General features: G+C 55.3%; 1 protein-coding gene and 1 long non-coding RNA gene across 2 annotated transcripts in view; one reads left to right on the plus strand and one right to left on the minus strand.

Moving 5' to 3' along the window:
* The window catches only part of SLC2A1 (solute carrier family 2 member 1), a 28,476-nt gene extending 4,538 nt beyond the window's left edge, over nt 1-23,938 (minus strand). The window contains exons 1-4 of the mRNA XM_059374407.1: nt 23,733-23,938; nt 11,599-11,694; nt 812-972; nt 423-663 (exon numbers count right to left, since the gene is read on the minus strand). Coding sequence (XP_059230390.1) covers nt 423-663; nt 812-972; nt 11,599-11,694; nt 23,733-23,750 — 516 coding nt within the window. The 5' untranslated portion in view covers nt 23,751-23,938. The remainder of the gene's footprint in view (nt 1-422; nt 664-811; nt 973-11,598; nt 11,695-23,732) is intronic.
* Nucleotides 23,939-27,624: 3,686 nt separating this feature from the next.
* Nucleotides 27,625-27,808, plus strand: part of LOC132001498 (uncharacterized) — a 21,679-nt gene continuing 21,495 nt past the window's right edge. Inside the window, exon 1 of the long non-coding RNA XR_009399624.1 lies at nt 27,625-27,728. This is a non-coding gene — a long non-coding RNA (uncharacterized LOC132001498). The remainder of the gene's footprint in view (nt 27,729-27,808) is intronic.

Consider the following 27,808-nt stretch of genomic DNA (forward strand, 5'->3'; position numbering starts at 1 on the left):
GAGATACAGGAGAAGGACAGGACACAGGGCTGAGGTACAGGAGAAGGACAGGACACAGGGCTGAGATACAGGAGAAGGACAGGACACAGGGCTGAGATACAGGAGAAGGACAGGACACAGGGCTGAGGTACAGGAGAAGGACAGGACACAGGGCTGAGGAGGCTGGGACGAGAAGGGCCCAGTCATCTGGACGCGGCTCTCGTGCCTGGGAGGCCCTGGGGAGGTCGGGAGTGGGGGAGTGGTCGCTGGGATCTAAGCCTACTAGGATGTGTGCCACGAGGCCATCCTTCGCTGCAGGGCTGCGGAAGGCTGGCTGAGAACGGTCATCGGGGAGACATCTGGACACACACACGAGAGCCACGGAAGCTGTGGGGCGCGGGGGGCTTGGGCAGTGTGAGCAGACAGACCCTGCCCCGGCTTACCTGGGCAATCAGGATGCCGACGACGATGCCCAGCTGGTGCAGGGTGCCCAGGGCCCCGCGGAGGGCCGTAGGGGACACCTCCCCCACGTACATGGGCACGAAGCCTGTGGTCAGGCCACAGTACACACCAATGATGAAGCGGCCCAGGATGAGCATCTCAAAGGACTTGCTCAGTTTCGAGAAGCCCATGAGCACAGAGGACACAAAGGCCAGCAGGTTCATCATCAGCATGGAGTTCCGCCTAGGGGTGGGGTCACCGGTCAGGTGCGTGCCTACATCTCCCCGGAGTCCCAGGGGCTAGGTCACAGACAACACCCTGAACAGGCAGGGAAGTCTCCCCTCCCCCCATCTGGGACCCCCTGGCCACAGCCAGAACCCCTTCTGCTCACCTGCCAAAGCGGTTAACAAAAAGGCCCACAGAGAAGGAGCCAATCATGCCTCCTACAGAGAAAATGGCCACAGAGAGGGACCACAGGGTGGTGAGTGTGGTCGACGAGATGCTCTCCCCATAGCGGTGGAACCATGTCTGGTTGTAGAACTCCTCGATCACCTGCGGGAGGAGAAGCAGCCTGCTGGGGAGGGGAGGCAGCGGCCCTTTTTCCCTTCCGTGGTCCCCTCCATGGGGGCCACTGACCACAGCATGCCGGAGAGGGCCCAACACCTGGCTGGGCCCCAAGGTCACTGCATATCCTTAAGCCAAGTCCCTCCCTTTGGTGGGCCTCGGTTTCCCCAGGTGAGGAACAAGGGGCTGGGCTCCATCTCCAAGAGGGGAGCCAGCTTTTATGCTTTCCCCAGATGCAGTTTCCAGTACCCTCAGGGGTCACAAGGTTAACAGAACTTGCTAGCGGGAGGGGGATACAGCAAATGACCCACAGTCAGGGCAGGGAGAACCTCACACAACTGCCTTCTGACCCCTCGGCCCAGCTATGTGGGAGTTCCACCCCGAAGGATGACCCATGACCTCTTCCCCTGTGCCAGGTGCCAAGCTGGGACGTATGGGGAAGGCTAAGGACAAGGAAGCAGTTCCAGGAACTGGAAACACCTGTCCTAGAGGCCTGCCCCCCCCACAGCCCTGCCCCCACCCAAAGGAGGGCCTGGCCTGATCCACCGGTTCTCCCTGGACACATTCACCCTACTCTCAGGCAACGCGGCCACACACCCAGTGCCACGGGACCGGTCTGACCCATCCAGCCACATGCGTAGCTGGGCATGGACCCAACATACCCAGAAACAGCCTTCTGTGCACTCGCCCCATCTCGCACACACACGGGTGTTCACAGTCTGAATATTCCTGGGTTCAGCCAGTCACAAACCTGCATGTCTCTCTCCGCTTCCACCACCTGCTGCTCAAACTCGGCTCCTTGCCCACCGAGCCCGTGCCCAGCCTGTCCAGGCAGCCCTCCCTGCAGCACGCGGCGAATCCCTTGGCACGCAGCAGTGTGCTGCCTCTCGCACCACCTCCGCGCCACTGCTCTCGGACCTCCCTAACCCTCCCAAGCCCCAGGGGTCTAGCAGAAGATGAAATGGTAGGCAGCTACAACTGCCCAGGTTGGGGGTAGAGGGGGACCGAGGCCTTTGGTCCCAGGACAGATCATCAAGTATGCTGGGCCTGGCCCCATGGCTGCAATGGGTGCTTGGCCTCTCCATTTCCTGCCCTGCTGCCATGATCTGTCCCAGGTCTCTAGAGATGGCTGACAGGAGGCCAGGGTCCAGGGGGTTAGGAAGGGTTGACATGGGCCTGGGGAATGGAGGGAGGCAGCCCCCATCTGTCCCAGGGAAGCCAGAGAGCACAGGGGTTACGAACCTGGACAACAACGGAGTTCAGGTCCCAAATCTACCCCTTTATCACAACCGCGACTTTGGACAAATTATTTCATCTCCAATGGCAACATTAGCAATATCTACTTCAGAGTGCTGCAGGGAACCAATGAGACAGAGTGCCTGCGTGGTGCCTGGGGACTGAGTCAAGGGACCTCCATCTCATTCCGGGACCGGCCCGAGGGCAGTGCAGACCGCTGACAAGGTCCAGCCAACCCTGCATCCCAGAATTCAAAGTCAAGGCTCTGGGTCAGACACCAGTCCGGCCTCCCCACCTCGCACCATCTCTACCTCGGCTCTAGGAATCATTTCCACACTCTCCACGGTTATTCCATCTGGAAGGACCATCCTGCCTTAACCATGCTGAGAACTTGTGAGGTCCAGCTCACAGGGTCCCAGGAGTCTGTCCTCTCTGAGGACAGGGACCCCAGGGATTCACACTGGGGCCTATCCCAGGGCTGGGGCCTATCCCAGGACTGGTGTCAGGGACACCTGGTGAGGGAATAGGAGGCTGAAACCAAGAGAGGGTCTCAGGCTCTCCTCCTGGGAGATTCTTCTCCTGGGGGGAGGGGAGCAGAAAGAAGGCAGATTTTAACAAAACAAAACAAAGTGCTTCTGTTCTTCAAGGGCTAACACCAACCCCCATGGAGGACTGGTTGGGAGAAGTAATGCTCCATTTATCAGACTCTGCAGAGAACAGGCCGTCCTAGAAAAGGGGACTGTCCAGATAAATGACACTCAGGCCACCGAGAACCCATCATCGGGGTGGAAATCTCTCTCCCTGTCAGTCTCACTCTGCTGCCCCTGGGGCTCTCTCCAGGGGCAGGGAGACCACCCCTCTGCCCCAGATAACCTTTAATGTTTGCATTTTGGAGTTCACAGGGTCTTCCTCTGTCCCCCGTGGTTCAGATGTTGTCTCAAGAGAACGCTCCACATATATCATTCTGATTTTTGCCAAGAAGCCAGCTAGCGGAATTACCCGAATTGCGTGCAGAGTCCACAAGTGCTGAGTAAGGGCTTACTCCCTAAATGAGCCTGAAGATGTGAGGCTGAGCTCTTTCAGCAGCTCAGGTCTTTAACCCTGTTCTTGGGGGGTGGCTGGCGATGCTGAGGTGGCCAATAAGAGGACCACATTTCCAGAGGCTCCCCACACCCAGTAAAGTGTGCTGCTTGTGGTGGCAAGTCAGAGGGGCCCAATCTTGTCCAGAGCTAGCTCAATGGCTCGTGAGCTCCCCGGCTACTCAGACCACTCAATGGGGATGGCTGAGGGTGAGCCACCAGCCCCCTCCACCTTCTCCCTCCCCGAAGCCCCAGCCCCAGGCTCATCCTTTCCACTCCCCAGTGGTACTTCCTGGCCAAGTTGAGGCTGCACAGTGGGTTCCTGCCTCTTGATCTGGCACTTGAGATTTCTGGGAAGAAGGTATGTCTGGTTTTCCATTTCTGCTGCTAGTGTGGGGACTCCGTGTCCTGTCCCCCCCCCGGGGGGGGCGGTCCATGGCCCACGTGGGCCTGAGCTGGCCTTGGGCCCAGGAAAATTAGAAGAATGCTACACAGGGAGAAGCTCTGGGATTACCCCCCACCTAGTCTGTGCCCTCAGCGTCCATCCTACCAGTGGATGCCCCCAAGGGCAGCCTACAGTCCCCCAAAAGGACCCCACAGACCCAGGCTCCACAACAGGGTCACCGGCAGCCTCCAAAAGCCCAGCTCATATGTGAGGTGAGGCCAGGCTCGTGCTTCTCTGAAAGCTTCCACCTCACACACTCCTCACAAGCCTTGACCCTGCTGCCACCCTGCAGGCAGTCAGTCACTAGGTCCCACCAAACCTCCCTCCTGATCTGGCCCATTCTCTACCCGTGCAGCACCTGCCCTAGGTCTCGCTGGATTCCGCTCCTGACCCCTCCCATCCACTGAAGCGGTTCTGCTTCCCATGATTAATTACTCCCCATCATGCCATCAAAGCCCTGCACGTCCAACGCTCCAGGCTTAGCCATCCATCCGCAGCTCTGCTCCCTTCCCAACCCCTCCCACACGAGGGTCTGTGAGTGCTTGAACGCTGGGAGAAGAACGGGGACTACCATGGCATCAGGCTCTCAGGAGTTTAGGGCTATGAAGGATCGCTGACCCTAGAAGGCAGATGCCCATGGGGGACACCGCAGGGGTCAGTGGGGCAAAGCGGGCCTGCTCTGGACAGCTGAGATCCCGGACTAGACAGTTCCCAGTAAAAAGCTCTTCCTCAGCCTGCCATTTTCCTGGGGGTGGCGGGGTAGGCTTGCGTCACAGATCTGACTCCTTGGGAATCCCTCCCTCTCCTCCTCCCCGGGCGCAGGCAACTGTGGGAGAAGGACCACATGTGTGCCTGTCTGCGGAGGAAGTTCGGACTTCCTCTGTGTCTGGGTAGTGTCGGTAGTCAGGCCCTGGGCATGAGGCAGCGTCTGCTGCCCAGCATACAGAATAAGCAGTTACTCGAGCCACCTAAAGACAAAGGATTATCCCAAGGAATTTAGTGCCAGAAAGGACCTGAAGGAACTAGGGACCTGCCTCTAAAGTCTTACCTCGGACCCTGCCTGGCTGCCCCAGGTACAGAAACCCAGCAGACCTACAGAGCCCCAGGACACAGGTCTTTAGCTCTCAGAAGAAGAGCTTCCTAGGCTTCAGAGGATGGGACTGCTCGGGTCACAGGTAGTGAGTTCCCTGTCAGCAGGAAGCATACAAGTCAAAGTTTAGCGCAGAGATTGCTAAGCATTTTACGTAAAAGACTAGACAGCAAATATTAAAAATGGGCACAGCCGATTTTTCTCCACCACCCGCAACCCTCTAAAAATGTAAAAACAATTCTTAGTGCAAGGGCCTTAAAAAAAGTCGCTAGCTGGATTTGGCCTCCCTGCCAACCCTTGATCTAGAATTCTCAACTACTGCCAAGAGAAGGGGACTGCTTTGGAACCTCTGGCTGGTCTCAACATCCTTCTCTGTAGATTCCTCTGCCCCAGGGTCTTCTAGATCATCCTGGGAGGGAGAGTCAGAGCTCCCTCTCCAGCCTCTCTTCTTTGTCCTAGATGTTCCGGGGGGTGGGGGGGGAGATGTAAAGGGGCTGAAGAGCTACCTAAGCTCTGAGCTCCAGTTAGACAGAAGGGCCAGCTTGTCCAGTTCAGTCCCTCAGCCTGCCCTTGACCCCGACTTCCTAGTCCCTGCTTTCCCCTCCCCTAAAGCTTATGTCCCCAGAGCAACACTCGGCCACACCCCAGGGTCAGTGGGGAGTTCCAGCAGATGCTACTGGTGGGGCTGGACAGATAGCCCCACCTGCTTGGTCCCCTGGGGCACCTCCCAGCGCCTGCAGAGGGGACTAGAAGCCAGATGGACCTAGAAGCTGGGTCACAACCCCCCAGTAGAGGCTCCGACCACCCACGCTGCTTCTCTGAAAGAGCCCTGAGATGGCTTCTCTCTGAAACCCAGGCCTGGCCTTTGCTCTAGCTTCCTCACAGGTCCCTGGCCTCCAGGGCCTCCCCTGCCAGCAGAGGGATCTTCAGGTCCCCATAGCAGGCCCCACTCACAGCCTTGCCTGGCTCCCCACTGCCCTCCCCCTCGCTACCCCACCCCAGACCACCCTGGCACCCCGCATCTCTGCAGTTTCCCATGCGCTGTTCCTGTCTTCTCCCCGATGGGCCCTTCATCACCTTTCAGAGTATACACAAACACTCCGAGAGCCATCCCCAACACCCTCCCCTCCATCGCAGTGGTTCTCAAACAGGGGCAACTTGACTCTGCAGAGGACATCTGGCTATGTGTGAAGGCACTGTTGGTTGTCACACTGGTGGGAACGCTGCTCAACGAAATGACACCACTTAGGCAAGCACCCCCCACCCCCACCAACGCCAAAGATCTGGCCCTGACGTTCATTTTGAGAAGAGCCCTGCTCTCCGGGCCACGCACCTTCTCCCTCTGCCTTCTCTGCTCCCACAGGGCTTGCGCACACTTCCATGGCTGCCCTGAAACAGCTCGTCATCAGGAGACATGTATCCCCTTCTAGACTCAGTTTCAACATGGGGTAGGGAGAGGATTCATCTGCGTCACTAGGTCCCAGCAACAGGGCTAGAAGCAGAAAGAGTAGTCACTAACTAATAAATGAGCCACCTCTCTGAAGGGCTGAAGCGATGAAGCAGCTCAGACAGGCAGTAATGGTGTAAGGGATTGTGCAACTGTGTGTGGGAAACCGTTGAGAGGTCTGTACATGACTGAGCTTGACTTGGCCTGGAAGTCAGAGCAAGAGGGACCAGCTGTCAGCTGTAGGTGTGTGAGAGGGTGTATGGCTGCCCATCCGACTGTAGTATGGAACTGCCACTCCTACTGTGGTGGGCAAGGATGCAGACTGGAGCCAGATTCCCCGGGGTTCAAATCCCAGTTCTGCCGCTTACTAGCTGTGTGTCCTTTATTTAATTGCTTAAAATCTCTGTGCCCCCACTTTCTTGTAAAACAGGGATTCTAGGGCCTACCTAATAAGGTTATTATAAAAGAAACTGAAGGATGATTTTTGAAGCACTGAGAGTAAGATTTGGCACACAGTAAGCTGTAAGGGTTTGTGTTAGTGGAGATGGGTGAAGGGGAGAGGGGAGGACCCTGAACTCTCTGGATCTTGATGGAAGTTAAGGAGAGGCTGCCTGGGGCTGAGAGCCTGAAGCCTGGAGCCCAGGGCAGCCCCAGTGGGCAGAGGGCTGTGATGGGAGCCCTCTTCAAGTTGGGTCATCTTGGGCTGACCTTGTCTGCTCTCCAGGCCAAGTTCCTCCTTTGTCAAACAAGGGATGGTGAGCCAGTGGACCATTAAGCCCCTTCCAGCCACAACTCTGGTTTCTGAGGCTGCCTTATTCCAAGACACGTCCAACAATGTCCCTTGGCCAGGAATGCATGGATTCTAAATGGCCTCTAGTCACCCCTTGTTGGCAACTCGGCCATTTGGGGAAGGGAGAGGCAGCTCTCTCCACCCAGGACGGTGGTCAGGATGCCCTGTTCACTTATTTTGCTCTCTGTGGTCGGGCTTCCCTCCTCCCTCCTCCCCAGGAGACAGGAGGCCTGGCAGGGGCACCATCGGGATGTGGTCATCACTCCCTGGTGACGCCTGGAGGCCACCCCCACCCGTAGCTCAGCCTCTCACTTTCCAAATGACCTCACCAGTCCAAAGCTTCCTCCTCTAGGAGGAGGAGATAACCCAGCCCCACCCACCTTGCGGGGCAGCTGTGAGGAGATAATTTACCGGGAGGTGGTTTGTAAACATTTAAGATAATGTTATGATTAATTAACCACTTCCAGGAGGAAGCCCTTTGGGGCCTGTTTTATAAGCTCCAGCTTCAAGCGTCCTCACCATTAGTGGGGTACAGTCTCCTTCAGAGAGCAGGCCGAGGGAACCAGCCCAGGGCTGCATCCTAGGAAGCCAGGCAGTCTGGGTGTGGGCAGTTCCACTTCAGGGCAACACTTCTTGCCAGCCCATCTCCGCACTGCCTGGGCCACCTCACCTGTCCCTCCTTCCGCAAGGGGCCAACTCCCCTTCAGGGTCTGCCTAGCTGCCAACTCCTCCTTGAAAGGCCGCCCCCATCAATCCCACGCCAGCATTAGCCTGCCTTCCTCCGGGCTCCATCCAGAGCCACCCCGAAGCCCTCCATGAATTAGGAACCCCCCCCTCCAATTAATTATGCTCTGGCTCTTCCCACGTCTCCCCCAGCCCTTCGGGAGTCTTAAGTTAAGGCTGGACTGGGTGGGGCCCAGCTTAGACCATGTGTCACAGCTCTACCCTCCCAGACTGTCTGGGACAGTGCCTTGCGCAGGAGTGAAAGTTTCAGAAGGACTGAGTCACAGGTCGGCTCCCAGCACAAAGGGGCAGCTTCAAGGCCAGCCATTATCTCTTAACTCTCTTGGCCATCCTATCCCCCCTTCACCATTTAGGTGAATCACAGCAAGTCCACTCCTGGTTGGAAGGGCTGGGCCAGGCTGACGAGAAGTACGTGCAAAGTGCGGGTGTAAACACAGGGGCACAGATGGCCACCCCCAGAAAGCCCGCTCCACTGCAGGGTGTGGGCAATGAGCACTGGCCCCTCGGGTCCTCACTGCGGACCTCGTGGCAGCGAGCTCCTCTGGACAGGGGCCCACAGATGCCACCATCAATGACATCTCCGGTTCGGCTGGACCCTCCATGCCGCCCACCAGCCCTCCCCAGCTGTTCTGGCCTTCTGCCAGTCTCTGGTTTTAGGCAGGAGGACGCAAGAATGGGAGAACTGCTCCGTGGATCTGTCCCCATCTGCAAGTTCAGAAGTTTCTCAGTCGCTCCTGGTGGCCAAATGCAACCCTGGTGCCTCTGCCCCACCCCCACCCCCACCCCTGCCTCCGGAGACCCCTCCCCAAAACTCGCCCTCACCCCCTCTGCTGATGCCCTAAGGCACATTTTAAAAATGGAATCTTCCCAAATAAAATAAAATAAAATAAAATGAAGTCTTCCCAAGTGAAAAGGCATCTCAGGTGGGCCACCCCTCCAATCACCAACCTCTTTTCTCCCTTCTCCACTGAATCTCTTGGAAGGACCCTCCCTACTCTTTCCCATCCCCCTCCACCCCCACCAGCGGGATGGAGGTTTCTACCCACGCAGTCCCACCCAGTCAACCTTTGGTCACCACACTGGCAACATCCGGTCTTGGGTGTTGGGCAATAAGGGGCCAGCTGGTCCAGCTCACCTTCTGGGGCTCCAGACAGCACTCCTTCACCCTACTCCCCAACTCCTCTTTTTTTTTTTTTTTTTAAAGATTTTATTTATTTATTTGACAGAGAGAGATCACAAATAGGCAGAGAGACAGACAGAGAGAGAGATGAGGAGAAGCAGGCTCCCTGCTGAGCAGAGAGCCCCATGCGGGACTCGATCCCAGGCCCCTGGGATCATGACCTGAGCCGAAGGCAGAGGCCCAACCCACTGAGCCACCCAGGCGACCCCCAACTCCTCTTTTTTATCCCAGTCTCTCTAGGGCATCCCCCTCTCCTGCTGTCTGAATACCGGTGACCAGCTCCTAGTTTTTCTCCAGCGGATTACCCGCGTGAGGAACAGACCCCCACGTCCAAATGTTTCCTGTGCATCTCCAGCTGTGTCTCACCGCACCTCAGTTCTGGCATGTCCCTCTCGTACCTCTCGGTCCCTCCCATACCGGCTCCCCCGCCAGAAACCCAGAAGCCACTTTCAAACCCTACTCTTGTCCTCACACTGAACTGATGACCAAATCCTGCCCACTCTTCCTGTTCGGTGTTTGTTTTCCTATCCCCACTTACTCGGAACCGCTGTCTCGCAATTTCCCTATCTCTCATTTCCCATTCTCAGACCCTCCCACTGCCCAGATGCCCTGACTCCTCGCCCTCAAATGCAAATCTGATTCTATTTGTCCTCTTCAATGAGGCCCTATTGTTCTCACTCTTGTCCATACTCCTAGCTTGGCCCACGCCTTGGTGCCCACGGGCCTGTCCTGCTGGCGCCGGGCCATGCCACACCAGTGCGTGACTCTGTGGGTGAAATCGACCCACGAAGCCCTTTGTAAGTAAGTCAGGCCTGGGCTTCCCGTGGTGGCCTCCCCAGACTTCTTTCTCCTCCCTTTCACCCTAACCTGGACTGTCTGTCTCCTCTGCCTACCCAGCCCTGTTCCACTTCTGGAAAACGCTACTATCCTGATCTCAGAGTCCTCATCCTGTCATTAACTCACTAGGTGTTCACAGTCCAGACTGTCACTTAACCCAGGAGCTCCCAACTCTGGCCACACGTGAGCATCGCTGGGGCGCGTTAAACATAAAATGGCCAAACAGCACCCTGGACTGAACACATCAGGATAGGAAGTGTCCAGGGGGCTCCTAAGGGGCAATCAGGAGCCCCCAAGGGGCAATCAACTGCAGAACTCAGCCATCCTCTTAAGACTGTGCAGAATTTCCATCTGTGCGGTTCCCAGATGGAGCCAGCTCTGACAAGAGCTGTTCAGAACACTTAGCTAAAGCAGGACCTGGGGCTGTTCCAAGCATGGGCGCCATTTCAGACAAGTCTGGAAAAGTCCTGTTACCTCTGCTGCAGCTGAGCATGACTCAGCAGGCCAGGCCTTCCTGGTAACCCGCTCCCGGGCATCAGGCGTGGCCCCCCAGAGCCACCCTCTGCCTCCTGGGAGGAAGACCAGCTCTGACTCCTGACAGTGCCCAGTGCCCCTGAACTGGCTGCTGGTCCTTGGGAGCTGGCCGCACTCACTTTCCAGCCTCACCCTCTGGAGGGCAGAATATGGCCCTGGCAGGACTGTCCACTCTCATTTCGTCCTCCCCAGGAAGGTACAGAGTTTTCAACTGATGAGGAAGCTGGTCAGGGAGACAGCCTGAGATTATGGAAACCGTCTGGCTTCTGAATCTACCATTCACTAGCTATGTGTGGAGCCTGCTGGTTATTTCATCTGCCCAGGGCCTCAGTCTTTGTGTCTCTAAAATGGAACTTAACCTCATTAACATGTGCAAAAAGGCTGGTATAGAGAAGGGACGCCTTCCGGTGGTTTCCTTTTTGCCCCTTGACCCCTCTCCTCTTCTCTCCTCCCTAAAGCAAGTGTGCTGAGCTAGAGATGGTCGAGGGGTTCCTTCCCGGGCCTGATATCCAAGGAACAAGTGAGGACAGATCTGGGATGTGCTGCAGGGAGAAGCAAGAAGCACAGACCCCTCCTCCCTATGGTTCCCTAGGGCAAGACATCATTTTTACGTGGACAGGGGGCCTCCAGGGGAAGAAGGCTATTTCCAAGTGGAATAGGCGGCCTTTACAAGGGAGGGTGCGGTTTGTGGACAGGTATGAGCACAGGCTTGGGGACCACCCAGTCAGGAAGGTTCCAAGGCAGACTGGGCTTGGACACCAGCTCCACCCCTGCCTCGCTGGGTGATGCAGGGCAGGTTTCTTTCTCTGGCCACTCCCCCCACCTGCAGGACGGGAGCAGTGATTGTCACCTGCCTGCTGGCCCACCGGCCCGCCTGCCTGCCTGGGCAAACTGAGCAGCAAGGGAGATAAGCACCACCAAGCCCTCTGGAACCCCAGAGTGTCACATAAATGCAGCATCATTGTATCACACGTTGCTCTGATGATTACGAGTGTCTGTGCTGGGTAGGAGGCTGGTCAAGATGACAAGCCCCCACGATTTTTGCAGCTCCAGGATTCCAAGGCCAAAATCAAGAATTTTTGACCTGTTCAGGGCCAGACAATTGGCTGGTGGGATCAGATGGTGAATTGATGTAAATGACTGGCACCTGAGAGGCAGGGGGAGCCTGTGGGGTTTGCGGTGCCCAGCAGAGCAGGCTGGCGTTGATAAGCCTGGGAAGGCATAGCACTCACCTTCTGCGGGGCATTGATGACTCCAGTGTTGTAGCCAAACTGTAGGGAGCCGAGCACTGCCCCTCCCACGGCCAACATGAGACGGCCCGTCAGCTTCTGCAGAGAAAAGAAGACCCACACTGTTACAGGCATGTCTGGGCCCAGGTTACTCCAGGGCACAGGCGGGCAGGTTCCCGTGTTCAGATATCTGGCTTGGCTCCTGGCACCACACCAGTCCTTCTCCCAGGAAACTCAGCCACTTCCTGACCTCGGATGCCTGAACCAGCCCCGCAAACTTCTAGACACTAGGCTGGCCAGACTCTTTCCTTGGGGGAGAGGGGAAGTCGGGTCTTCTCCCTCTGTAGCCAGGTCTTGGCTCTCTGGAGTCTCATTCCTCTGGTGGAACCATGACCTGCCCAGGTCCAGGGGGCTCCAGACTCTGTTTGGGAGGCCCAGTAATCAACTCCCCTATGCAAGGGGGGGGGGCAGATTACATGGGAGGAACAGCATACAGTGTAAGCACCCTGACTTTGGGCCAGAAAGTGCTGGCTTCTGGTTCCAGCTGACCGGAGTCCCAGCAGGCTGCCACCCTTCCCTAGTCCCGTCCGGACCCCCATTTGCTTGTGTACAAGGCAGGGGGAATCATGCTTGGCAGCATTGGAGATGTGGTCTTGCCCTCCCTTTCCCTCCATGCACAGAGCAGGAAACTGAGTCCTGAGAGGCAGAGACAGATTACGCAGGGGTCTGCGGAGAGTCAGGCTGGAGCTCAGGGCTCCTGACTCCCCACCTTGTGCCTCTCATGGCAACCATCCGCAGAGCATGGGCTTCCCAGGGTTATGTGGACACAGATGACGTAACAGGCAGGAATGTGCTTTGGAAAAGTACATGACACCAGGCAAGTAAGAGTGTCGGGCCAAGGTGTTTCAAGGGGCAAAGGGTTGGGGGGAAGAAAAGCATGGAGGGTCTCTGTCCCCCCCGCAGCCTGGGGCATGAAGGCCCCAGACAGGAGAGCCCTGGGTGAACAAGGTGCCATACCCTTGGGACTCGATTTCCCAACAGAACCCAGAAACAGCCCCGTCTTCAAGATCCTCACAGACAGCACTGGGTTTATGGCTGCTCAGACCGATTCCTCTAGCATGGTCTTTTCACCCTCTAGAAGCTGTCAGGCCAACAAGCGCAAAAGCCAAGGTTCCCACATCAGAGGTGGAGAGAGGGAGACTTCGTTAGTTAGCCTGAGCGCTCAGGCGGAGTCCGTTCTTCAGCAGGTGAGTGCTGGGACTGTCCTGGACATTCATCCTGGGCCGGGGCTCTCCTCACAGGGGACTGCAGGCCTTCCAAAGTCTCCCTTCTCTTAGCTCCCCAGGGAGCCTCCAGACCCAGGGCTGTGGGCCCTGTGTGTGTGGGGAGCATCTGACCGATGTGCTCTGTGGGCCCCAGCCAAGCTAACTCATCATCGGGTGGCCGCTGGGATAAAGGCAGAGGCAGTCACAAGGCACTGAGCGTGGACCGAGGAGGGCTGGAGAGCCGCTGTTGAAGGCCTCCATGTGAGGGCTCCCTGCCTGTGGTGAGTCACGTGTGAACTTGGGGTTTTCCACACAGAGTACAGTATTAGTGGTGTGCCAGAGAGAGATTTCTCTAATTCACGTTAGAATAAATGTAAATATGATTTAATAAAATATGGCACAGCTGTATCATAGAATACAGTGGGGAAAAAAAGAAAGTTCTCTAGGGGCGCCTGGGTGGCTCAGATGGTTGGGTGTCTGCCTCCAGCTTAGGTCATGATCTCCAGGTCCTAGGATCGAGCCCCACGTCAGGCTTCCAGCTCATCAAGGACTCTGCCTCTCCCTGCCATCTCTCAGATAAATTTAAAAAACAAAAACAAGGGGCACCTGGGTGGCTCAGTGGGTTAAAGCCTCTGCCTTCAGCTCAGGTCATGATCCCAGGGTCCTGGGATCAAGCCCCACGTCGGGCTCTCTGCTCCGCAGGGAACCTGCTTTCTCCCCTCTCTCTGCCTGCCTCTCTGCCTACTTGTGATTTCTCTCTCTGTGACAAATAAATATTAAAAAACAAAAACAAAAACAAAAAAAACCTTAAAAGAAAAAAAAACAAACCCAGAAAGCTCTTTACTTATTGATTTGGGACACTTCCCAAGCTATATTAAGGGAAAAGCTAGCTTCCTAGCAATGTGTGTTGCATGCTGTGTGTGGTATGAAAAGAAAAAGAAATGGCTGAGGACGGGAGGGGAGGCAGAACACACCCCATCTATCTACCTACTTAAAACAACACATAAGAAAGGTAACGCTGTACCCTGGGATCTGGATGGCAGAGGCTAGGTGGTGTAAAGGTTTCACTTTACACCTTTTTGCATGCTTTTTAACTTTGAACCATGTGACTGTATCACCTACTCGGAAGAATTTACTTATAAACCCCTTGGTTTCCTATTACTTCGAACAAAGCATTTAAATAAAAATGAACAGCACACAGATGACGTCGTGAACCGCAATTCAGATGACCTGTGATCAGGAAATGAACAGCACAGCAGAGCTGTGAGCGCTAAGTTGTCTTATCACAAACCCCGTTTTCAATCTGGCTCGATGTCCTAGGGGTGTGTGCGACTCTGAAGTTACTCTTGTGGCCCCCCCACCCCGTTGAGCAGCTGTGGCCTCTGACAATGGGGGCTACTAGGAGCCAAGGACAGACATCTGGGCTAGAACTGCCATGGGCAGGTCAAGGTCAAATTCTGCTTTAAAGAAAACCTGCCTGCCTACCCACTCCTGGTTATAGCCACAGCCACCCCAGCAGGCTGCTGCACTAGGACTCAGGCATGCTCAGTGACCCATGCTCCAGGCCCTGGATGACACAGACCCCAGTCCCAGCATCAAGGTATTTTGTCTGGGACAATCGAAGACAGGTTTGTAGGTGGTGACATTGAAGTTGGCCATGAAGGACATACTGAGTCTGCCAAGTGGGGAAGCAGTGGCAAGACTGCATTCCAGGTAGCCAGAACAGTCTGTGCAGGGGGAAGAAGAGGGGCCTGATTCTGCCGGATTAAACAGGCAGTGCTCAGTGTGGCCGGATGCTAGGCGCAGCAGAGGAGATGTTGCGTCCCTTTCCCGCAGGGAGGCACACCCCCACCACACCCAGGGGGATCTGGGATCAGGGCTGTACTGAGATCAGGAGACCCAGGCGGGAAAGCAGAGAAGGGCTTCTCTTCACTTCGGAGTTGGGACACATGGAGACCTCTGGGCTCAGGTTCCTCACGGAGGAGAATGGGGGATCCAAGTTCCTTCCCTAAAGACTTGCTGTCAAGTTCAGTATCCGTGGCCATTAGGGAACCTGGCAGGGTTCACCTGACAAGCATGTGCTGCACCCGGGAAGCATGGGAAGCCACTCTCCATTGGGCCACCACAGCACCACCTGCCCCCACCTGCTCTGTGGCTCATCTAGGTGCCACAATGAAATCCATTCATTCCACACCTTTAATTTAGGGGTCAGGCTGACGAACTACTTGGTGGCGACTGGAGAAGGGGAACAAATCCACAGCTGTGGCTTTCTTGTGAAGCCTTCTTTTTTTTCTTTTTAATTTATTTTTATTTATTTTATTTATTTATTTATTTATTTATTTGACAGAGAGAGAGATCACAAGTAGGCAGAGAGGCAGGCAGAAAGAGAGAGAGAGAGAGAGGAGGAAGCAGGCTCCCTGCTGAGCACAGAGCCTGATGCGGGGCTCGATCCCAGGACCCTGAGATCATGACCTGAGCTGAAGGCAGCGGCTTAACCCACTGAGCCACCCAGGCGCCCCTTGTGAAGCCTTCTTTAAGAGTTGGAAGCGTAATGTGGAATCTGGAATCTAGAATCTGTGACCCCCAGGAGCCCACCCTGGTCACCCATCTGGGACTACCCTGCGGCTGAGGCTACCTTCTAGAAGAACCTGCCCTCTCACAGGGTGTTGCCCTAGTTGCGTCCCCTGCAATTCACCCACCAGTCTGGGAACTCCCTCCAAGAATGGGGCCTGAGTCTTACCCAGCTCTGCAGCCAGAGCGCGCCCAGGGTTGGGCACAGTACAGATCATTCATTCGTAACCACTTCCGAATTTTCCTTTCAGGGTATTTATTTGGCCAGAAAAGTGCTCATCCTTACAGATTTTACCTCGGCCATTTATCGAACCCCAGGTGGGCACTGGAACATCAGCTCTGAGAGGCACGAACAGGCTAACAGTAACTCCCACGGCCTGGGACTTGAGAGGAAAGACCTCAAGTTCAAATTTGGGCTCTCCTAGGAGTGCCACAGGCCTCTCAGTTCAGCACATGCCCAGGCTCAGGGACCAGCAAAGAGGAGGACCTCACACCCCCACCCCCATCAGCCCTATCCCAATGTAAGGGTCCTGACGCAGGGTCAGCCTGGGGACTTCTCCTCCCACACACTGGGATGCCAGATGGCACACTGGCCATGCCGTGTAACTTGCTAAGCACTGTGGCCTTTTGACCCTTGCCCAGGTGCCTTCCTCAGCACCGTGCTCCAGCCCTGGGCTTGGCCGGCAGCAGGCCCTTAGTCAATATTGGCAGAGGGAGGGCTTTCCCTGCAGGAGCAGGGTCCCTTGCTGGCTGGATCCAGACGCTGCTCCCATCCCATCCTCCTCCCACAGCTTCTCGAGCGGTTTCCTGACAGGCGCGGAAGCACAGGACATAGTCTTTCCAGCAGCTGGGTCCCCAAGTTCTAAGGAGGACAGGAGGGGGTGAGGCAGGGGAGTATTAAATCCATAACAGCTCCCCTTTTTTATTTATAAAAATAATAAATTTTTATTTATTATTTATTTTTATTTTTATTTTATTTTATATTTCCCCCCAAGATTGCATTTGAACAAAATTCTGGGCATTAAAATAGAAAGAGGCCCCCCTAACTGCAGAATTGCTATTCACAGTCTCCTGTGACAGATGGGGAGCCTAAGGTCAGAGGGCAGACTCCCAGGATCCTCAGCAAACAAAAGCCAGGGCTGGGCCTTGAGTTCTTTGGATTCCTTGACTAGAAATTTACCCTCTGGCCCCTTCCATCCTGCCAACTCTTTTCAAAAAGAAGAGGGATGGGTCCCCCTTCCAAAGCCTAACCTGCTGGTGACCTCAGGCAACTCCTCTGGAGGCCATCCCCTCGGGCTTTCCAGTGAGGTCAGGACTTCTGCATGCATGGCTGGGCCTCCCCTGCACCCCGCAGTGGCCCTGGGGGCAGAAGGCACTCCTTTAGTCTTGCAAGCAGAGAGGAGAGGAGGGAGCTGCTGCCTTTATCAGCACCCACCGCCCCAGCAAGGCACCCGGCCCCATGCCAGCAGCTGCTAGTGCACCCCAATTCAGCCACCGTGGACACGCTATGGGAGAGAGGCTGTCCCACCTCACAGATGAGAAAAGGGGGTGTTGTGAGAGGGGAAAGCAGATAACCAGAAGGTCCCCGGCCTCTGTGATGCCTCCAGCAGGAGGTCTCTGAGGCCAAATCCCATGCCCTTCCTGCTCATGTCCTCCCCCTTGCTTCCGGGCACCGGCCCTGAAGGAAACAAGGTTCCTACCTGGTACTTTCTATGTAGGTCAACTTCTATTCTAGCGACTTTTGGGGCCTTGCCCAGTCTGTGCCAGGACAGCCCAGGCCAAAGCTCAGAAACCTCTGGCCACTTGACTGGATCTTGCTCTAAGCCAAGGTTGGCAAACTAGGGTCTGTTGGCCAAACCCAGCCTGCCAGCTAAGAACGGAGCTTCCATTTGTAAGTGGCTGGAAAAGAAAAAAAAAAAAATGACTAATATTTTGTGACACATAAAAATGATATCAAACTCCAATTTCAGTAACCACAAATAAACATATTACTGGAACACAGTCACACTCATTCATTTATAGATTGTTTACAGCTGCTTCTGCACGACAATGACACAAGGGCATCACAGAGCAGAAAAAGTTTGTCAGCTCCTGCTGGAAGCCCTAGGTCCTTGGAACTGCTCTGTGTTGGGGAGCCTGGGTGGCTCAGTCAGTTAAGCGTCTGCCTTCAGCTCAGGCCACGGTCATGATCTTGGGGTCCCTGGGGTCTACTCCCCCCATCAGGGTCCCTGCTCCCAGGGTGAGGGGCAGGGAGCCTGCTTTCTCCCTCTCCCTCTGCTTGTGTTCTCTCTCACATACATAAAACCTTTAAAAAAAGAGAGAGAGAGATAGAGAGAGAAAGAGAAAGAGAACTGCTCTGTGCAAACCTAGACCATGTGCACAGGATTTTCAAAGCCTTCCAGGTAAAACCAAAATCATCCTCTCTAAACAACCCAAAGGTATCTGTCCTAAAACAAAACCTACGTCGCTCCCGGGGCTGTGTACCAGCCATCTGGAAAAGCCGATACCCATCCAAAGGGTGAGATGGGCACCAATTCAACCCTGATGAAATTCACTGGGTCAGACCTTGAGAATATGCAGAGGTCCCTGTCCGTGGACAAGTTTAAGTCCCAGCTCCCCCTACTAGGTTGACCCGAGAAAGCCCACTCCCTCCAGACCAGACCTCTTTTTCTCCAGAAGAGAGCTTTCCTAATAAGCCGTTACTCCGGAATTCTTGTTCCCAAAGCTATTCTAGCCAATGTGCATTCAGCACTAAACCAAACCAACCCCCTGCCTCCTTGAAACTTGGTATTTCAGTTAGGGGTGGGAGGGCAGAAAATAAAACCTCAACTACATCAGGTGGGACATGATATGAAGAAGGAAAGTGATGCGGGTGCCAAAGCTTCGTAATGGTGGGACACGCCTATAATGGAATATTATGCAGCTGCTGGAAAGAACGCAACACATCTGTATGTCCTTGATAGGAAGTGCGTGCCAGGACCGACTGTTAAGGAAAAAAGCAAGCGGAAAAACAAGGTGTCAGATGTACATTTTGTGGAAGGAAGCGGGAGAAAATGAACTTGTAGAGATGATACTTGCATGTATGGGCAGAGCAAAAACATCTGTAGATACTGACGTCTCAGGGATGGTGGGCAAACAGAAGGGGCTATGCAGGGCACACAGAACTATGTAGAAAGTGTGATCCACTTACAGGCATGCAAACACACGTGCCCAAAAAGTCGTCTGTGAGGAGAAACACCAAACAAACCATTACAACCAGGAGAAGATGTTTAGTCTTTTTCCTTGTATGCTTCTCTATCATTGACTCCATCATTTCTGTATTTTTTTCCTAAGATTTTGTTAACTTATTTGACAGAGAGAGAGAGAAAAAAACACAAGCTGGGGAAATGGCAGAGGGAGAAGCAGACTCTCCATCAGATGTGGGGCTCGATCCCAGAGCCCTGGGATCATGACCTGTGCCCGAAGGCAGATGCTTAACTGACCGAGCCACCCAGACGCCTCTCTGTTTCTGTCATTTTCAAAGAATCTATGACCTGACCCAGAGAAGTAGATATTATCCCCACCGCAGTTGAGGAAACAGGTTCCAACAGAAGGTGTGGCTTCCCTGAGGTCAAATGGCAGAGCTGTTTCAGTCCGCTCCCTTTCCTCCCTTTCCTGCCGGCTCGCACATACCAGTGGGAGGCCAGCTCTGGGACAGGCAGTCTGGGGACACGTCCTGTCCAGCAGAGGCCTCAGTGGCCGAAGGTTCCGTAAGCTGGATCTGGCAAGAGGTCTCTCCCCTTCCAGGGTGCCGAGGCCCTGAAGAAGCCAAAGCCAGCAAGGGGTGGGTGCCGAGGTCTTAGAGAGGGTGAACCGAGCCCTGATCGTGCCCTGAGTTCAAGGCCTGGGCACCTGGCTCAGTTCCTATAAAACCCCAGGGTTTATGCTTTAGTTACTGCCTCCCTAGCCTGGTGGCTGGACGGCAGAGCCTCCGGCTCCGCTCTGCCCCTCCCATGGAGGGAGGTAACAATCAGAGGTTTGTTTTGGTGACCAGGCCTGGGCCTGCCAGCCTGATCACAGCCTCTCTGTGAGGCCACGAGGCCAACCAGGAGCCTTCTCAGCCTCCACCATCCGGGGGAGGCCAGTTACCGAACTGAGTGGCTTTGTCACCTGTGCGCCCAGGAGTAAGGCGGGGGAAGGGTGAGGCTGCAGGTCCCAAGCCAATGTTGCACACTTCCCCCTTTGTTCTAGGCCTCCCCAGCTCTGCCAGCCCCGGGGGAGGGGGAACTGGATGCCTTGTACCCTCAGAGCCAGGGAGGCACTCTAGGCCCTGACACCCCGTGACCAGGAGGCACTGGGTAGAGCTGAGCTCCCTGAAGTCACAAGCTGATTATGGGGGATTTGGGACTGACCCAGTACTGTGGCAAGCAGGGCTGGGTCCCCAACAGGCTCAGCGTGGGACAAGGATCCCAATGGAGATGTTTACACTGTCTGTGCACCCAAAATGGCCATGCAAAGGGTCTTCCCACCTAAACAGCCACCACCTTGAGTTGGGGAACAGGGCCAGTCTCATCATACCGGCTATGGGGTAGCAGGTTTCCAGCTCCATGGCTCTGAAGAGAGTCACTTGCCCAAGGTCATACTTTCCTGAGGACATGTTTTGCTTGCATTCACAGAAGGATTTCGGTTGTCGAGTTATGTCTAATCCCACTTTTTGACTCTGACTGCACCAGGAGCTTGGAGGTCCTGGAGGATAGAATTCCTATTGCTCTGGGGTGAGTGGAGGGGCGCACACTGGGCAGGGCCAGGGAAAAAAATCCTTTTTTTTTTTTCTTTAACTACTCAGGAATATCTCCAATTCTTTGTGACAGCCTTTTCTTAGACAAATGTCTTTCCTTCATGGGCTCCAGTTTCCCCCATCTGTCAAATGGAGGGCTGGGCCATGCACTGGAAAGTTCCTTCCGGCTCTTTCCCTGATGCTCTTAGGCCATCCCAGAGAGCCTGGAAGCATGTTCTGCAGTAGGAGGTTCGGTGTGTGACCTTGGGAAAGTCATTTTTCATTGGGCAGTGATGTCACTGCGGCCCGTATCTCCCTCAGAGGGGAGGGCAGGGCAGCGACATTAGCTGACCCAGCTCTGGGCCCCACACTCCCACCCAGGTGCCAGTCCCCCAAACTGGCTTCCCAACAAACCCCTGCTACAGAAGAACTGGCCGGTGGGATCTTTAATGATTGACTCAACCGACACTCATTGCCCGGGAATCCCGGCAAAAGCTCCCACTGTCAGAATGTCAAACTTCTGGATGGAGGCCACAACCCAGGTACAGTCACCTGAGACCCAGGTAAGTGCAATGGATCTCAGGAGTCCAGGGAAGCAAGGAACATTTATGGAACCTCTATGGGGAAAGAAACATTCTTTCTAAAATCTTAGACTCTAATAATGAAAATGACATCACCCTGCCGACGAGGCAACTGAACTAAACTGGAATTCAAAACCACATACACAGGACTTTAAAATTAAAAAAGTCTATGCTCTTCATACCACTGAGGGGCTGAGGAGCCCTGCAGATCTCTGATTTCTCCTTTATCTGGAAGACAGAGAAGGCAGAGGCCCAGGAGAGGCCCCAGGCGCCACAAGGGACTAGCCAGGAATTCTTCGTAATGGGTGAGAGGTCCTAGCGCGGGGCTCAGGGATCACCTAGCCAACTGCCCAGGAGGGGGCATGAGTGAACCTCTGGCTGAGAGGGGAGGCATTCAACCTGTCTCCCACTTCCTACTCAGTTAAACTCAGCACAATGCATAGAGAGGACACCAATGTGCAAAGGACACGACAGAATACAGCAAAATCGTTTGGGTCTATTCTCAGTGCCTAAGAGATGAAGGGGAACACAGCAGAAAAAAACATCAGGGGCACCTGGCTGGCTCAGTTGGTAGAACGTACAACTCTTGATCTTGGTGTTGTGAGTCGGACCCCGTGAAGGATGTAGAGATTCCTTTTTTTTTTTTTAAAAGGAGAGAAAGAATTTCAGAGTCAGACACACCTGACTGAAAGACCTCAGGCAATGGACAAACCCTCTCCAGGCCTTAGTCTAACATCATGCACAAAAGGGCTGTGCTTACTGATCAAATCAGCAGTCTCCAAAAGGTAAGGCTTTATTCTAGAATGTATACTAATGACCCAGAGAGGGTTTCGCAAAAATGAAACAAATTTTTAACCGTTAACTATTATCTGTGTCTTTTTAAATTTCTACGTTAGCAAGCATAAAATCTACTAGCATAAGACTGTATACACATGAATTTGTAAATATAGATAAACCACTGAGAAGGAGGTGCTCCAAAGTAATTTACTGATGGGCAGACAGTCCTAAGTCTGGAAGGTATTGCATGAAAACACCCACTGGCTACAGCATTTAGAACCAGCTCCTACGTATAAGGACAGCCTTTGAGTTTAGGCAAAATCTCCCGTTGGCCCAAAATTCAAGAAAGGGTGTGGTGAAAGAGGTCAGCGGAGACTGAAAGCCCTTTTGGATTGGCCTGGGTTCAAATCCAGCTCCACCACTGACTAGCTGTGTGATTTTGCAAAAGTTACCGCTCGTCTCTGAGCTCCAGACCTACGAGGGTCAGTAACACAGTGGCATTTCCCAACAGGACAGTTCTTACTTTTGAAGAAGTAAAAAGGAAAAAGAAAAAGGGGGGGAAAAAGGTGATTCTCTTTTACAGACAGAGAAACTGAGGCCCAGAGAGGTGAAGTGGGCTGTCAGAGCATCGAGATAAAACAGCAAAGGTCTCAAGGCCTTCCCACTCGCCAAAATCACTTGATTTATTTTTGTTTTGTCATATCCACATGCCAGGACAGCGACTGATGGCTGACGGCTGACTGCTGGGTTTGCGGCTCAGGGTCTCACCTAAAGCCCAAGGGCAAGCGTGGGTGATACAAGTTCCGTGGATTCAACAGGTATGTAAGGACCGAGGACAGCCAGGCGTCGGGCAGGCGCCACTATGGCCAGACAAGACCCCGTTCAGTCCCACTGGACATCTCCACGGCCCAAAGGAAGGGCAGTGCAGACGGAGTTCAGTCCTATCCCCTCATTCCACGTTTTAAAAAGGAGGGGGGGGGGAACCCTTGTGCCTCCCCTGCCAAAGAGCTGGGAAAATTCGGGGAGGGAGCGCTTCAAAGAAAAAAGTCACTTTAAAATATTCGTCGCGAGGGGAAAGGGAGGGTAAGAAAGAAACAATGCCCTGCACACAGGAGGGGATCGACAAATATTTGTTGAAAAGGAACCGTTCTGGAAGTCACAAAGATCCCCTGCAGGACGAGTCTCTCTACGAGACGAAGAAAGAGATCCCTATCTGGGCAGTTGTTTGTCCCCAGGGGAAGAGGCCACATCTAGAGCACGGAGTGTCCCCCGGACCCCCGGACCCGGACCCCGGCGTGCGCTCCCCTCCAGATCTGCTCTGGCTTGGGGCTCCTTCCCGGCCCGGCCCACCCCCCACCGGCCCCGGGCTCGCGGCGGCGGCCCCCCGGGAGCTCCCTCGGCCCAGCCCCGCCCCAGCAGGGAACGTGCCATCTCGGAGCACCTCTCCCCGGTACTTGGCAAAGCTTTGGGGCCTGCACTACGAGGCAAGAAGGGCCTCAGAGGCCGGCTTTCCGTCTCCGCCCCGGAGCCGGGCATCCTGGAGTTGGAGCCCCCGCCTGAAACAAGTGCCCTCCGCCTCGGAGCCTCGGAGCCCTGCCGCGGGAGACCGCGGGAGGCCGCGTCTAGCGCCAAACAGCAGGCCGCGCGCGTAGTGCTGCCCCCGGGAGAAGCGCGCAGCGGCTCGGAGCCAGCCGAGTGGGGGCGGGTCCCGCCGCCTCCGCGCGCCGCCGCCTCCGCTCGCCGAGGCCGGGGCCGGGCCGGGGGCTCGGCCCGCTCAGCCAATGGGCGCCGCGCTCGAGCCCCCTCCCCCGCCCCGGGAGGAGTCGGCGCGGGGCCTCCGCCGGGGAGAGCGTGAGCGACGTGCAGCGCCTGGGCCCTGGGTGCCCCAGCCCCGCCGGGCCGCGTGGACGGCGCGGCGCCCCCGGAAGGAAGCCAGATACCGGTGCGGGCGCCAACTACGCACGCGGCGCCCTTGCGCCCGCCACATCCCGAGCCCATCCACACTCGCGCCCCCAGCCTTGCCAGAGCGCGGCGCTACAGGCCGGCGCCGAGGGAGGCTCAGAGAGGCGCGGCGCCCGCCCCGGGCGCACAGCGCGGCGGGGCGGCGAGGGAGCTCGAGCCGGCGGAGGGTCGGAGGAGTCCGCGCCTTTGTTCCGGGCGGGGAGGGCCGGCGGGCGCGCGACTCACCTTGCTGCTGGGCTCCATGGCCGCGCTGCGCCGGAGGCTCTGGCAGCGCCGGGTGCGCGGGCGGGGACGGGCGGACGGGCGGCGCGGCGCGCTCCGGCTTGGGCTCCTGCTCCGCTTCGGAGACTCCGACTGCGACTCTGACTTCGGTCCTTTGGCCTCCTGCTTCCTGGCGAGCGAGCTCCCAAGCCCCGCGGCCCACGACCTCCGCGCTAGCCCGGGCTACCTCTAGCTTCTCGCCTTGAGCCCGCGGCGGTAGAGTTTATAGGACCCCAGCCATTGGCTGGCGCTGCGGTGTGTGTCGGGGGGGTCGTGTGGGCAGAGCTTGAGGGCGGGGCCTGGGGCACGTCCGGGGCGGGGCTCGGCGGGGAGGGGGTTCGGGGGAGGGGGGCTGGAGGGCACCCTGCCGGCTCTGCGCTCAGGCTGAGGGGTCTCTCTCTCCCCGCTGCCTGTGCCCCGAGTCCGGGGAAGCGCGCTCGCTGTGTGACGCTAAGCCAGTGTGCACACCTCTCTGAGCCTCAGCGACCTCTAGCAAAATGGTGGAGCTGTACAGCGAATTGGGACCGGCGTAGGATAGCGCTTTAGAGCGAGGACTCTGGAGTCCTCACTGCGCCACTGGATAACTTCGGCAAACTAAAGATAATAATAGTACCATCTCATAGGTTTGTTATGAAGAGTAAGTTAGTGAAAATTTATGAAGTGTTTAGAACAGCGTCTGCTTCGTGGGAAGTGGTACTGGAGTATTTGTGACTACAGTGACTACAAACTACAGGAGGTCTCCTTGGGAGATTTTCTCCTAACCCACCTCCACCCCCGACATTCCTGCTTGCAAGCCAAGCCTTGCTTTTAGCACAGTCTGGGCCCGCTGCCGGAAAATCCATACCCACCTCTTCTCTGGGCTTTCCTATCACCTTTGTGAACTCTCCTCTACTCCTGACTGTACATGTGAACCTGTGGCGACAGGTGAGTGTGAAAAATATGAACGGCAAGAACACAGGAGTCCTTGGGTTTGGAGCCAGCTCTGTTGTATACCAGTCCGAGCACGAGTCTAGGCGACCCGCTGGCCTCTGAGCCTCCGCCTTACTACGGGTAAAGCGGAATGAATACCACCTCCAGGCTCATGTGCTGTCGTGAGAGATATAATTTCCAGATAAGTCCATGAAGTACTCAGCACCTACTGACACACAGCGAGTCCTTTTTTAGGGGCAGTGGTATCATTTCAGCCTTATTTCTTCTTCTAAACCGGTGTCTTTCTTAAGACAGCGAAGGGAAAGACACCCCCCCCCCCCACCAGTGCACAGTCCTGAGGTGAGGCCAAGTGTCCCTTTCCCTCTGGAAAGGGACAAGGGACAAGGAGGGGTTACTTTGGCTGGAAAGGAGGAGGCTGAGCTGACCACGTGATGCCTGGACTCCTCTGTCCGGGCTGTGTGTCCAGTGCTGCTAAGGGGGCACCCTAGCTGGGCATGGAGCAGTCCACGGAATGAGAAGCAGGCCCCTCCCCAGAATATCTCTGCCTGCAGCTTCTGTTCCTATGGTCTCCCTGCGGCTCAGCCTGCAAAGCCTGGGGCTTCCTCCTGTGCCCCACATACCAGAGGCCACCAATTCCTGCTGCTTTCACTCTCTCTACCACCTACCTCATCCTCCCTCCCTTCCTCCCTGCTGTTTGCTGTGCCTCCACTCCTCTGGTCTCACCTCCTCTAGTCCTGATGGACACCCTTGGGCTCCTACGGCTGATGCTGCCCCAGAGGCTGTAGGCCCTCGCTTAGTTTACAAGCTCTGGGCCTCACCTCTGCCACCCGCAGTTTCTTCATCTCTTGCCTTTGCTCGGGTTGTTACCTCTGCCTAACTCCCTCCAGTCCCGCCTCAGTGCTTCTGATGGCACAGAGTACCTCTGCAGTGGGGCTTCCAGAAAGTGTCCCAGAGTCTCCCAAGACAGAATCTTCCCCTTCGGTGTTTTCTTCATGCGCTGCTGGTCCTGTCTGTCTGCCCCCAGATGGAGGATGGCATCTGTGGTGGAGACACATGCGGAAAGCGTGAAGGCAAGCAGTAATGAACGATCAGATGAGTAGCCTACATGCCTGTTTCCTGCCAAAGCATGCAGTCTTTCCTTAAGTACCTTTTTGGTTTGGTCACTTCCCGGCTCAAGGTCTCCATAGCTCTGTTTCCAAGCACGCCCAGTCTGTTGTGTGTGTCTTTTCCCAGCTGTGGGTATGTCTCACTCTGCCCCTGGGTCACACTCACCACCAGGCTCCCTTTCCTTCTCCAGGCCAGCCCCAGGTGGGTTGCTTCCCTAGGATCAGGGGCATGTGAGTCTGTTTCTAGCCTTATGGAGCCCCCAAACTGAAAAGGACACAGGAGGGGAAATGGACAGCAGTAATACAGGGATAAGAATGTGTACTGGAGGAGAACTCGTACCACAGGGAAAGGACAGGGGATAGAGAGAGCTTTAGGGAAGGGAGGGGGCATGCTGAGCAGGGTTTAGAAGGCTAAATATGAGTTCACCAGGTAGATTGTAAGGAAGGCCATTCTTGGCAGAGGGAAGAACATGCATAGAGACAGCAGGCAGAGAGAAATTGCTGAAAGGAAGACAGACTCTAGACCACACCCAGAGACTAAGGGCAGTCTCCCGGATTCAGACTCAGGAGTCCCAGCTCTGCAACTGGCCTACCAATCATCACTGAGCAAATCCCTTCTCTCTGAACTTCAAGATTCTTATCTATAAAATGGGTATTACAGTTCCCTCCTGGATCAGCCTGAGAAAAAATGGATATGTATAAAAGTTTATCGAAATAAACAGTCCTGGGGCACCTGGGTGGCTCAGTGGGTTAAAGCCTCTGCCTTAGGCTCAGGTCATGATCCCAGAGTCCTGGAGTCGAGCCCCCACATTGGGTTCTCTGCTCAGCAGGGAGCCTGCTTCCTCCTCTCTCTGCCTACTTGTGATCTCTGTCTGTCAAATAAATAAATAAATAAATAATATCTTTAAAAAAAAAAAAAAAGAAAGAAAGAAACCGTCCTAATTCATGATGTCGAATCAAATCCCCCTCCTCTGGTCAGGGTAGCACCAGAAGACAAAGCAAGAGCAGCCAGAAAAAGAGCTTTCCTTTTGCCCTACCTCACCATACCTGCCCAGACAGACCCCCATTCTCTGCTTGAAATTCCATTTCTAGGTGTTCTCTCTCTGTAAAAGTTTTATGAGCCCCTAGACGCTACAGTTTCGAGGTAAACTCATGAGAAGCTATTAACACTGGATCAGAGGTTAGACTCTCAGGGGGGCTAGTTTATTTTTGGGGTGGCTGAGTCCTGGAAAACAGAATTTAACTCCAACCGCAGAGGGAACGCCCGAGAAAGTCTAAATGGCATCTGAGCCTGAAAGGTTGGGAGGCAGGAGAGGAGAGACCAGGAGCTAAGAATGCCTAGAGCGGGCCAGGAAGGTGCAGCCTGAGCCCCAAAGCCCCTGTGTCCACTGTGTAGGGAGTTGGGGAAAGAGGATATGAAGTTAGGAGGGATTTGAGCCGAAAAAGCTGAAGAACAGGGGTCATAAAGGCCCTCAATTGCCAGGTTCTAGGATGTGAGACTTTATTCAGTGAGCAGTGGGGAGCCACCGAGGGTTTCTGAGCAGGGGTACGACATGAAGAAATCTCAGCCTCCCCTCAAGCCTCCCCTACCCTGAGGCTTTTAAGAAGGCTGGGAGGAGGCTGTGGAGTCCTAGAGCTGGGCTTGGAGGATCCGAGGGTCCCCCCCTCACTCCCCCAACCCCTAACTGTGCTCACACTGGCCGCTTTGTTCCCCAGAGGCTGCCTTCAGCCCTGGAAGGAACTCGGACTTTTTCTGGGTTTGATTCCAAGCAGTTCCAGCCCTAGCCAGGGGAGGAAGGGCTCTCGGGGACTGGAGGGGCGGTGCCAGGTGGCCCAGTGACGGCGCTGAGGTGCGTGCCTGAGAGCACGCACGTGGGCTCCGGGGCGCTGTGCTGGGCGGTCCTAGCTGCTCCACGAGTCTGGTGTGAGTAAGGCACCCGGGAAGAGGGTTTTTTGTTTCCTTTTTTTCTTTTTTGCCTTTAAAGGCAAGCATCCCGGGGGGGG

The sequence above is a fragment of the Mustela nigripes genome, chromosome 14, assembly GCF_022355385.1.
Source record: "Mustela nigripes isolate SB6536 chromosome 14, MUSNIG.SB6536, whole genome shotgun sequence".
Classification (NCBI taxonomy): Eukaryota; Metazoa; Chordata; class Mammalia; order Carnivora; family Mustelidae; genus Mustela; species Mustela nigripes.